The sequence below is a fragment of the Sturnus vulgaris genome, chromosome 3 (genome assembly GCF_052056855.1).
Source record: "Sturnus vulgaris isolate bStuVul1 chromosome 3, bStuVul1.hap1, whole genome shotgun sequence".
Classification (NCBI taxonomy): domain Eukaryota; kingdom Metazoa; phylum Chordata; class Aves; order Passeriformes; family Sturnidae; genus Sturnus; species Sturnus vulgaris.
Window position 1 is genome coordinate 54739132 of NC_142245.1, and position 12797 is coordinate 54751928.

The 12797-nt window shown below is 43.3% G+C and overlaps 1 protein-coding gene and 1 long non-coding RNA gene across 2 annotated transcripts in view; one reads left to right on the forward strand and one right to left on the reverse strand.

Annotated features, from left to right (window-relative positions):
• SYNJ2 (synaptojanin 2) overlaps positions 1 to 7868 on the reverse strand; it is a 65173-nt gene extending 57305 nt beyond the window's left edge. The window contains exon 1 of the mRNA XM_014892743.2: positions 7653 to 7868. Coding sequence (XP_014748229.2) covers positions 7653 to 7773 — 121 coding nt within the window. The 5' untranslated portion in view covers positions 7774 to 7868. The remainder of the gene's footprint in view (positions 1 to 7652) is intronic.
• A 551-nt stretch (positions 7869 to 8419) lies between these two features.
• LOC148224342 (uncharacterized) overlaps positions 8420 to 12797 on the forward strand; it is a 35462-nt gene continuing 31084 nt past the window's right edge. The window contains exon 1 of the long non-coding RNA XR_015802409.1: positions 8420 to 8955. This is a non-coding gene — a long non-coding RNA (uncharacterized LOC148224342). The remainder of the gene's footprint in view (positions 8956 to 12797) is intronic.

The following is a 12797-nucleotide window of genomic DNA, read 5'->3' on the forward strand; positions in this document are numbered from 1 at the left end:
ATGACGTCTTTACTAAGTAGAAAAGAGCAGCAACAATACACTGACAATTTTTTCTTAAACCTGTTCCCTCCTTTAAAAGCTGTTTACATTAAAATAATTGTGCTGCTTCAAAATAAAAAGGGAAAACCAAACCCAAAATTCTTGTTCCAAATACTCCAGTTTTAGGAAGAAATCTAAGACAAGAGAAACACCAAGAGATTCAGATCTGAGACAGATGTGGGAGCTCATAAAGCTGCAGGCCAGGCACAACCCTAAAGCATTCCAAAAGTCACTTTGAAAGCATGGTGACACTCTTCAAAATAGAATTAGAAGTTGGAAAGTTGGCTGTTAAAAGTGTCTGGTAAGAGAACAATCCAAAAGAACGGAATTTATTTCAGCATGGAATTAGGCAACACACAGCTCATTCCACTACTGGCAAGAAATACCTGCCACTGGCATGTATGGAACCCACTGGAGTGTCCCAGGTCAAGCCAGTGGCACCACACACATGTCAGCTCCTGGCAGAGGACTTTCCCAAACATGCAGCCAAACAGCTGTGTTCTGCCAGTCCTGCTACAGAAATGCCACCGCTCTGGGCAGGCCGCTTGTCAGAGCCTATACCTGCACAGCAGCATCAGTCCTGGAAGGAAAGAACAGGAAAGGAACATGCCAAACAGACACAGCTATGCCTCTGGGTCATGAAAACAGAGAGGCCAGAATGTTTTCGTGCCTATGGACCACATTTTGGGGGGTGGTGTGTGTAAATTCCCTTTGTTAAAGATACTGATGGAATTTGAAGTCTCCTGTCCTGTTACACTCCTTGGTATAACGTCCAAAGGACATTATTGCAGAGGGCTTGAGCCAGGTTCATATCCTGTTATTAAAAAGAAGTATTTATAAATCTCGAAATCTTATTGAAATCTCAAATAACTGTCATCAAAACCTAAAACATCTCCTAGAGCATTCAAGGAGTGCTAGGACACGTGAGTCTGAAACAGAAAGAGTGTGGCTGCACGGGGAACAAAACTTATGTGCTACTTTGTTAGATGAAGAGAGTTAAAGGGAAAAATTACTATGAAACACTTTAACCCTTGCGAAACAAGAGGTATGCAATAATTCAATGAAAGCTGCAATAAAACCACTTAAAAGTGACCTTTTCCATGCATAAAATATTTCAGAGCAAAAAAACTCCCACACCATGAAAAGACATACAACTACATTATACCATATGGCTTAACCAAGTGTGACTTCCCACTTGTAAAAGCTGCAATTTGAATTTACCAGCTAGTAGGAATTAGCCAAACATATGCAGTTTCCTTCATTCAACCCCTCCTTAGGGCTGAACCTCCAGACTTCAGCAAGAATCAGCAAAACTCTCAAGCATATGGACCCCAGTAAGTTCAGTGACTGGAGTAAGAGGGTAGAGAAAGGTACTATAATTCCAAATCCAACACTAAGGACAGACACCCTAATACCTGCAATTTAAAGATAAAAATGAAGGAAAAGTTCTTGGGGAAAAGAAAAAAAGAGTCTGAGACGGGGTTATGGGTTGTGTTTCTCCCTTGTGATTTTTCAGCCTGATTCTGAAAATAGTCATCTGCTTGGCCTGTAGGTACTGCTATACAAATGTAATCTCAAGCATATCTCTAAGTACTTTAAGAAACATAGGTGTGGTGTCATGGGATGACTTTACTTGTGTTATCTAGCATCTGGGGGAAAGAGGTGTGAACTTTCCCCAGAAACAGGAAAACTATAATCAAACAGAAATTTCATACCAAAACTCCCATTTATACATTACCATAAGAATCTTACTAGAAAAAAGTAAGTAATTACCTCCAAAAAAAAGAAATTACCTTCTACTAGAAAAAAAAGTAATTACCTCCAACTTGTGTTTTCAGTCATCTGTAGACACATTTAAAGTACTTTATTGTATTTTCAACATCTTTCACCACTAAAATCTTCCTGTTCACATTCAATCCAAGCTACAAAGGCATTATGAAAGTCAGACTGTATTCAGAAACACCATATTGGCCAAGCAGTACAGATTTGGGAAAAGTCTGTTGTCAGAGTTACAGTTCAGAGAATCCAAATATTCAAAACATTAAATACAAATAAAAAATTCATTTGCCAATTTTCTAGTAAGATATGTTTCTGGTTGAAAACACAACAAACAAAACAGAAAATTGGCATTTTGGAAAAATCAGTTCCCTGGTTTCTATATTAGATTGAGAACAATCTGGTCCTAGTGAGAGATTATGTTTGCATACTTGCACGTGCATATATGAATATATTAATTCACAAACAAATAATAATGGATTAATGAAACCACCAGGTTTCTACTGGCCAGCTGCATGTTGCTGCAGGCAGTCAAGAAAATAAAAGGGAAGTCCCTAAGTGATTTCTCTGAAGCTTGGCCATTATCTTTGCGTGGTTTCTACCATATATGACTCATATTTACATAGAAACTTGCAGCATAGAAGTTTACAAGCATACAAGCAACTACAGACATAACCACTACAAAGAATTCATTCCTCACAACCACTACTTGTCTCCTACATAGAAAACAAGTCTTGTAACCAACACTCTACACTTACACGAATACATCTTCCCTCTCCTCTGTACCCAGTTTGCATTTTGAAAGAATTGCAACACACACTTTTTCCTAAAATCTAAAGCAATGAAATTCAGCCTGAGAAACCACAGCCTGCAAGTGCCCACTGCCAGCATAACCAAGGAAGACTGGATTTCTGCTCTGTAGACTGCTTCCACAAATGGAAAAGTTTGAACAACACTGAACTACAGAAAACTTCATGAAAGCTTGTGCTAGCTGTATGAATATTCTGGCATTAGAGCAGGATTGAGCCATGGTGGGGGCTCATTGTTTTGGACAGAGTATAGTGCTTAGAAATACATTCACAGTACTTACACAAGTATTGGTGTTTGATTTCCATACCCCAGTCAGTGGCATAGTTGTTCACATAAATACAAAACCAAAGCTAATTGTAAACAGTGAATGTACCTACAGCACAGAAACTGCTTTCTGCACAAAAGAAGAAAAAGATGCACAGGTAAATAACTGCTACTTCCTGGTTTTGCATGACTTTACCCTGATTTCACTCTGCTGCTTCAGAGAACCACACACACCTGCAACTGGAAGCAACAGAGGAGGAACAGAGCTCCTCCACAGAGTGTGCACACACCTTAACTTTACGTAAGTTTGCCTCTAAAAGGCTAACTTCCCAGATCTGTGGGTAAAAGTCAAGAAAAAACCTCAGACATGTTTGCAAAAACACACACTGTATCAGCTTTGAACTTCTGTACTTTCCAGACACCATGGTCATTTAGGATTTAACATAACAGGTGATGTAACATCCTTTACAAAAGCAGCTGCAGAATCAAAGAGCTTGCAAAAAAAAATAAATCTCTGCACCCTTTGGCTCTGCCCTTGAGAAAACATATTATTATGCTGAAATTCAATAGCAGAGCACTCCTGTTGACAGCTTTTCACTGAAACTACTTGCTATAATAAAGTTAAATCATCATATTTTCAGCACTATAGCCTTAGTTTAGCAATTGCCTTGACAGAAGTCCAGAACTACCTTGTGCAGTTCACTTCATCTGTAAACCACTGAAACTGTGATGTGTTTAAAGCAGGAACAGCATCTGCATCTATATTCCCTGTTGCATTAAGCAAAATCTCCTCAATTAATGACATTTTTTCTTCATCCTTCATGACTCTAGGTTTCTCTAGTCATCCTTCATGACTCTAGGTTTCTTCCACAGAATATATTGATGTTCTAATTCAGAGAATTTCTAGAAGAATTGTTTCAGGCTGTCACCCATCCTTCTGGAGATGACTAAAGCTTTAGGATTGACAGCGGCAAAAAAACACCAAAAAACCAAAAAAATAGCCTTCAGCAAAATATGTAATTCAATTCAAAACAGTGAATTTTACCCTCCACCCTACAGTGACATCATGAGAGGAGGAAGAAAAACTGCCAGCCTGAAAAATACTATTTAACTTGAACAGAAAACTGGTTTGTTGATATCACATCACTACACAGATTAAGGGGTTTAGGAATATGCAACTAGGTTTCCTGCAGTGATTTTTGATTTCTTGATTTTTTTCCATGAGTTTTTTAGTTTAGGTTTCTATTACAGGATGTGTTCTCATTTTATAAATTGCTGACATTCAGGCAATTAGAGATCTTTACAACACTTTTCCACTACTGATACCAAGGATGTAAATATTTTTCAAGTATTAAACCTCTGCATGCAGTAAAGAAATTATGAAACAATCAGTTTGCAACTAAAATTGTCATTATTTTTATAACATATTAAGACAGGAAAATGTATAAAGTCTTCCATTCATGAGATAGCATCAAATTGTTAGCTTACATATTTGAAAGTGCTTATTTTAATGAGTTGTTTGCCAGAGGTTTATAGCCTGTATTGACACTGTGTCTGTACAAGTGTGTGGTTTTTCAGATTTCTTTTTTTGTAACACCACTTCTTCTAGGACAATTCTCACTCCCATCTGCCACTTGAACTAGGTTAAATTCGACATTAAAATTTCTTCTAGTACAAAATTATTATAGAAGCAATTAAACTTTCCACAAGTGCAGATGTCATGCCTGTTCAAGGGCAGAGATACTTTGTAATTATGGAAAAAAAACCAATTAACAATGACTAAAATTTGTTGTCAGGCCTTCACCGTCCATCTGTGATTATTCCTCTCTACAGTTCTGTTTACTAATTGCAAAACTACATGAACTGTTGTACAACTTAAGTGCTCCAGGTATACCAATCTACTTTTATTTAGTGTAGAGGTTTGCATAAGGCACAGTTGCATAACTCCTCACCACAGGTATGCAATTTTTAAAGAACTTTATTTTAGAAACAGAAAACTAGACAGAGAGGCCAAAACTAACACAATCCTAGGACTAGTATGTCTGAAACCACACATATACAAAGTTTATGTTAACTTCCCACTGTCGTGTTCTATGGTTAGTAACAACCTAAAGGCAAGTCAAACAAAACAGAATTAATGTTGTTTCTGTCACCACCCTGCTGTGAAGCTTCCTCTTCACAATTCTTCTAAATTCACCAGCACAATACCTACTGCAGGTTTTCCCTCCTTTTCTGGTCCTGTCCTGCATAAACAGAAGTTATCTAAACAGGCTCCACTGGACAAACCAGCTTTTCCTACAATACAGGAACCAACCCAGGAAGGAATACAGGAATCAAATGAAATAAAATAACAGTTATTACCATGGAGTGCCAACACAGACACAATTACATTTATCTCAAGACATGACACTGTACTTCCAAAAGGCTCAGCAAACAGGCTTTTTACCCTCTACAAATCACTACTTCAGAATTCTAACATTTTAAGAGAGACTGTATAAATTCCATAATCACAAAATCATTGAATCATTAAGATTAGAAAAGATGTCTAAGATCATTGAACTAGTAAATTAACCATTAAACTAATACCACTGTGTTCATCATTTAAACCATGTTTCCCGACTTCCACATCCACAGTTTTGGATCACCTCCAGGCATAGTAGTTCCACCACTCCCCTGGGCAGCCTGTTTCCATAAGCCTGACCATACTTTCCATGAAGAAATTTCTCCTGATCTCCAATCTAAACTTTGTCTGGTTTGTCGCAAATTGAGGGGATTTCCTCTTGTCCTGTCACTTGTTACCTGGGAGAAGAGGCCAACCCTCACCTGGCTACAGCCTCCTTTTGGGCAGTTGTAAGAGTGATAAGGTCTCCCCCGAACCTCCTCTTCTCCAGGCTGAACAACCCCAGCTCCCTCACCTGTTCCTCATAGGACTTGTGCTCCAGATCCTTCACTGGCTCCATTGTCCTTCTCTGGACATGCTCCTATTTTGAGATAGACCAGGATGCCATTGGCCTCTTTGTTCACCTGGGCACACTGCTGGATCATGTTCAGATGGATGTGGAGCAGCACCACCAGATCCTTTTCAGCTGGACAACTTTCCAGCTATCAAATCAGTTCAGGTATAGCAATTCAAATGGGGGATGGCAACACTGGGGTAGAAAAACTACTCCTTTAATTAGTGAGATTTCAAATCTTTCCAACCACTGGTCATACAGGTGGCTCAGGGCTTGCTAGGTGAATACTGGAGTCTCCATTTTATTCATGCACATTGGCTTTAGGAAGTGGAGCTGCTTTAGATTTTTATCAGAATAACAAAATACAGACCAAACCCCATTGATATCAATATAGAGTTTTAATGTCGACAGGTTATAGAATCAGGGAAAGTGAGTAAAGTGCTTCTCAGTACTGACTTTTCACTGCCAGTTCACTGAAAACTGACACAAAAACCCCCTCTAGAAAAATGTAACACATTTATGTCCACTATTACGGGAGAATTTAGCAAGAAACGGAACCCTCAAAATATTGCACAATATAAAGCTCCAATAAAACAAAAACAAACCAAACAAAAATTCCCACAGTGTGGCAATAACATCTTTTCCATGACTGGTCAAAATTTTCCCAATATCAGAACTATTCTTGTGAAAACCCCTTGATGACCTTTCTGGCTTTCATCATTCCTAAAGTCCCCAACACCTGAAAATCAAGCATTTTAGTCTGCATGTCCTGCCGGTGTACACTGTGGAAGATTCAGCTCAGATCCTGAGGTGACATTGTGACTGACATTGTACAAATCGCAATGTACACACAGATCTTACTACAACATTTGAGCTGCTTGAACACGGACTCCTACAACACTGTGAACAGCAGCATGATTGCAGGCACATGTATTAGGCAGAAAACAATTTAAGAACACAGCACAAGCATGTGTTCCCCTACATTGCTTTTTGCCCCTTACATTCTCAGTCACCTCATTTTTCTATGTCTGCCCTAACAGCAACATCAGCACTGCATTAACTCATGTGTAACAAGAGTCAAAAGCACGAGGTGAGACAGCCCTGAGCATGTTTAGGAGACTGCTCCAGTAGGAGCCAGACACTCAAGTAACCAAACACCGTTCAAACCACAGGGGCACCACAGCAAGAAACCAGGGATTTTTTACAGGAGATAAATCTCATGTCAATCATCCCAAAACATCTCTGCTGTGAGCTGGCTGTCCTCATTGGTTAAGCACCTGATGTAGCTGAATAGAAACTTCCGCGAGGCAGTGGACCCCACTACTTTACCTGGGCCCTCCTCTGCAGCCAAGGCTGTAGAGGATAAGTCTTGTACACCAAAGGTGGCCTGTTCCGAGACCCCACCGCCACCAGCCAGCCGGGTGGCCTCTCCCGCTTCTTCTACCCCGGCTGCTAGTGAGGAGGCTAAAGACACCCAGAGCAGCGATGGGACACGGATCGGGAGGAGATGCTGGCCCACCCTCCATGCACGGCGCGTACCAGGGGCCACCTAAACGCTCCAGCAAGCGGCCAAGCCTGGAGGGCCGTGCTGGAGGTCGGGCTGTAAGCGAGCCGAGGCGCTCCCCACAGCCAGCATCCCACTGGACGTGAGTCTGCGCTCTCCCCTTCCTCTCTCCATGCCACGGAGGAAAGCGCCCCAATGCTCCTGGGCATCGCCTGCTGCCGTCGCAGCCCAGTGTCCCTTCACAGGCAGAGGGGCGCAGCCTCGGACACCCCCGGGCCCCCACGGCCGCCCCCGCACGCACTTACTGAGCGCCGCCACGGTGCCGGCCTCCAGCAACAGGCAGTCCTGGCGGCTGCGCGCCTCCAGCAGCGCGCTCGGCCCCGGCTCCTGCTTCCAGAGCAGCCGCAGCCCTTTGCTCAGAGCCATGGGAGCCGCCGGGGAGGAGGGCGCGGGGGTCCCGGTGCAGGGGGTGGCGAAGGAGCCTCCTTCTCGTCGGGGGCACGGCGCGGCACTCGGGAGCCCCCGGCAGCCCCGCGGGAGCTCCTCCGGGCGGCCGTCCCCGATCCTGGCCGCTTCTCCCAAGGAGGCGGTCCAGGAGGGCGGCCGTGCCCCGCTGCCGCTGGCCGGTCACCTCCGCAGGCCTGCGAGTGCCTCCGCGGCGGGGGCGCCCGGCGCAGGGCGAAGGAAGCGGAGCGTCCCCCGCGGGCGGACCCGCCGCTGCGTCCGCCTCCTCGGGGAGCCCCGGCTGCGGCCGGCGGGGCGGGAGCGACCTTCCCCTTTGCTCTCCGCCTTTCTCTTCCCACCCGCGGCAAACTTCCCAGAGTAAACTTTGTCCCTCTGGCTCCGCGGCTCCTCCTCCTCCGGGACAGGTAGAAGCGGCCGGCGGGGCGCTGCCCCCCGCCCTGCCCGCGGGCGAGGGGAGGAGCGGCGGCCGCGCTGCCGAGCCCGGCGAGGCGCTGTGGGCCCCGGCCCGGCCGGGCTGCTCCCGGCCCCGCGGGTGGCGAAGGTCGCCGTCGAGCCGCCGGCAGCGCGGGCGGCCCAGCAGCGCCGTGAGGCGCCGGGGCTACTCCCTGGGCCGGAGAAGCCGCGCTCCTTCCTGCTTCTTCCCGGGCTCCCGGCGCCGCTCCCCGCTGACTGGGAGCTCCCCTCGGGGCTGCTTTCCGACTGTGCGCTGTCCCGCGATATAACGAGTTTCGGGCAAAGGCACAGGCGGGAGTTCTGTTGTTGCAGGGTTCCCATCACAATTCCCTGGTGAGTCTGTGCAGGGTGGGGGCTGTTTTTTTCCCCGGAGTTCACCCAGAAAGAGTCGATTGAGGAGGTAGGCACAGGTACGCCAGTGTGTTCGCATGAGAGAAAAACTCACTGCAACCTCTAGCAAAAAATGTAGTCCTATTCATACACGGGTAAACCAAGCAGAATTCTAATTTTTTAACGTCACGAAATTTAACTTTAATTAAGATGTAGAAAAAACTGCGAAATTCGGAAAGCCCAAACAACCATCTGTTATTGTCTCACATTTACGTTGAGAACGTCGGTCATGTGCGCTGCCAGGTGGAATGTCACAGCCCCTGTCTTCTTTAGACATCATGGAAACAAACTAAAAAGCAGGTACGATCTTTCTATCACACACATCTGGCTTATTTATTTTATAACCAGCAGTAATTCCGAAAGGAGATTTGGTTTATGTTTGTTTATGGTGCCTCCTTAAAAAAGCTTTTTGAAAGGATCTGGTATGGAAAGTGAGATTGGTGTTTGTATAGGGCTTTTCCCCCCTCCCCATCCTAAACTTTGATTATAGTACACAAAGTGAGATTAAAAGTACTGGGTAAACAAAAGAAATGACCCAGAAACTGTAGAAATTAAATGACCAGGATGGAAAAAGCAAGACAGCCCATAGCTCAAAGTTTGGGAGTTTTAGAGGATGTAAGAACATAGATTAACCATGCTCAATTTTAAATAGAAAAGGGATGCCTTTCTAATAGCTACCCAATGTGAATGGCAGACCAAAAATCGGTTTATGTCTTTGACATCTTTCATTCTTTCCCTAGAGAAAAATGCTCATTTGAGATGAAATTCTTAAAGTATCGCTTAATCAGTGCTGCCCAAGAGAGTTGTATCACATTACTTTAAAAAGTTGCCCTGGATCATATGCTTATGTGTTTAAAAATAGCAGCAAAAAAACCTCACTTAGTTTTTTTGGTGTTTTGGGTTTTTTTTTGTTGTTGGTGGTTGGTTGGGTTTTTTGTGTGTGTGTGTGTGTCTTTGCCTTTGAGGAATAATTCTTCACAGTCCCCTTTAAACTCCATCACGAGAGCAAACTCTCACTGGTAGGACACCGGTATGTCCCTCTGTTTTAACACCTTAGTAATTGTTGTCGTTAGTTCTTTTCACTGCAAATTCCAAGAACACACAATTTAGGATTGTTAATAAAAAGTTTACTGTCAGATTTGTTGGGTAAGATACTGAAGAAAGGATTGGTGCACCTGGGATAGTATTTTTTTTAGCACCTCAAATTCTTATGAGGGGATAAGGACGTGAGAGAAAAAGTCAGATAAAGGTGTCAAACTGGAAGCCTTTAGCAGTGTGTATGACAGAGCACTGCTTCGTAGGCGGCTCTCTGATTGAGTCTGTTCCAGTCTGTTACAAACAAGTCTCTTCACTGTGTTCCAGTTGCAGTACAGCCACTCAAAAAGCAGTAAATCAGTTAATTAGGCTTTGTTAGAAATACAAGCCTGAGACAGCAACAATCAGAAAATGCTGAAGAGTAGCAGTAAATAAAACCATTCATTTTACAAACCTCCTTCACAAAGAATGCCGTCCAAGTTTAGGGCTCATAGAGGAACCTTCCTCAATATATTGGGGATTTGTGCAAAAGTGTTCTTTTGGTATGATCTTTTCATCTAACCAGCCTGTGTTTCAATGCATGGAACTCCACTTGTAAGAGAAAGTGTTGAGATTGACAGATCATCTTTTAGCAGAGTTATTTGGAGTTGAGCTGTCTTGCTCTGGACCTTATGTGAGTATCACAGAAGCATTAATTCCTGCAGTCTTTTGAGGAGTCCCTCAGGTGAACTCATTCCATCTTGCACAGCCCTTGTTTTCACCCAGGCCGTACACCCTCATTACCTCCTCAGCAATTTTTCATTTCATCCTCCTGTCTCTGTGGAGTTTTCCTTCCTTTTAATCTCCTGCCTTGACAATTTCACCATCCTAGCTTCTTTGCCTCTCTTCATCCATCTTTGGTCTTTATCACTCTACCTTTGAGCAGTCACAGATGTTTTGCATTGCTTTCTGAATGTTCCCACATCTAAAAAATGGGAGGTGATCTGCTGCTCCAGGTGATCGGCCCCTTCAGCTGGGAGAAGCAACAGGTCAGTGTAATCTGCTAATCTCTCTGCTATTCGGCTTGCATAGAATAGCAGGACTATTTTGGAGAGTGGAATATCTCTTATCTGCAGCAGTGTCCCTTTGTTTACTTTTTCTTTTTCCAACTCCTTTTCCAGCTCCTGCCTTCATAAGAGTAGGGAAATCTCTCTCCCCCTATATCAGAAGGGGAGAGGTCCTTAAGGTCTGATGTTTGCTGGGTGTGGAACTATGTGAAATGCAGTTCAAATAAATTTGCAGCAGTGATATGTCAGGGACAGCCTCCATGGTAGGATGACGCAGCCTTCAGCTACTAAATCAAGTTCAATCCCTGTTAACTTACCCGTGGCATAAATTGTGTTGAAGACAATGTCCACACTGTGTTTATGCTGATTTTTAATCATTCAGTGCTTACCTCAGTGGTAGAAATCACCTCAGTGTAATTTCTGAGCACTTCTGTCTTTTTCAAAGTCATTCCATGTGGTTTGAATTTCCAATCCCTTCTCCTCCCCAGCCCCTTGTTTACCTTGAAAGCATTGCCATGCATTATAATGGCTCCTGCTCCTTGGTCCTTCTGGCAATGGATGTTTCCAGGGTCCAGATAACTGCCTCCCTGAAAAAAAGTCCTGCATGCTGATCTTAGCAGGTGGCATTGTTTGTTTGTCTGAAGACCATCTGAAGAGGAACAACAGGGATGTTGCAAAACAGAGGTTACAAGAACTGGATAGAGCAAGGGGTATTTGGCTTAGCTGTCTGCTCGCTGTCTGGAATAGCTGTGTGAACTCCATATCCTGGACTGCGGGGTATAGGATGGGTGTCCCTGTAGTATTACTTGTCTGTCTTTATATACTACTGAGTGAACCTTGCAGTCTGGGGCTCTGCAAAAAGCTTTGGTGATACACTGTAGAAACAAACAAAATACACTTTTCTTTGTCCAGTATTATGCTACTGAAATAGCTTTTTCAGTAACTTTTTGAAGCTCTGAGATTAAATATATGTTTACTTATGACGACATTTCCTCAGGATTTTTGGCCACTTGCACATAACCTCAGTGGTCACAAATTCCTCAGGAAATGTGTGTGCTTATAAGGTCATTGAAAACAGTCTGGGTTTTGCCTTTTATGACAAACGTTTGACTTTAGCAAGTAAAGAAGAAATAGGGGAGATATCTCAGCATATTTCTTCCTACACATGTCATTCAAAACAAGTAACTGCACCTAATATGCAAAAAACTTCTACTATGTTTCCACATTTTCTAGTTAACATTAGAATGAATTTTACTTACAGCTGTATTTGACACAGAGAAGCATTTATAACTTTTAGGCTAAAGTGCTCAGAATGTTGCTCTGAAAGTAACTGTAGGGTTTTAATATCACCTCTTACACTGTCAGTGAAATTGAGAGAAGAACTTTCTATTCTAGTTGGTTACACGTCTCTTGGCCTAGTAAAGAACTTCGTGTGCAAAAGACATCTGGTACTTTGTTACAGAGACAGTCCAATATAGTTTGAGCTAGGTCACTGTTACCAATATCAACTGCATCTCCTCAAAAATAACTGAAGAGCATGAGAAACATGAGTGATAAATTAGTATGCTTTGTTCATTTAGATTTTGACAAAGAACGTTTCACCTTGCCATGAGTGCAAGAAGAGTGATGCAGGGACGTTTGCTTCTGTCAGTGACAATATTTTCAAATTTCCACTCCTGTTTACAGCCTTTCCTGACATGCTCCCCTTATTCCTTATGCCATCAGGGTCTGTGATTCTTACAACAGGAAAAAAAACTTATAATGCTAATTAGTCTGTGTCATATTACTCTTTAAGCAAATATTTGGAGAGGTGGGAGGGTAAGTGTGCGGGCTCGGACCTGAGCTTCTGGTTCAGCAGGAGCTAAACATGTGCCTAACTTTAAGTATATCAGTAGCCTAAATCTCGCAGCTCCTTGCTTGGGTGAATAAACTTCCTTCTCAAGTGAATAAACAGTGCATGTTTAGCTGCTCAAGGTGGTTGGACTGGAAGCAAACTAGCTTTTAGGCTCAGACTGAGTCAGGGTCTATCTTGCTGCAGGCTGTAGCTCCAGATTGGCAGAA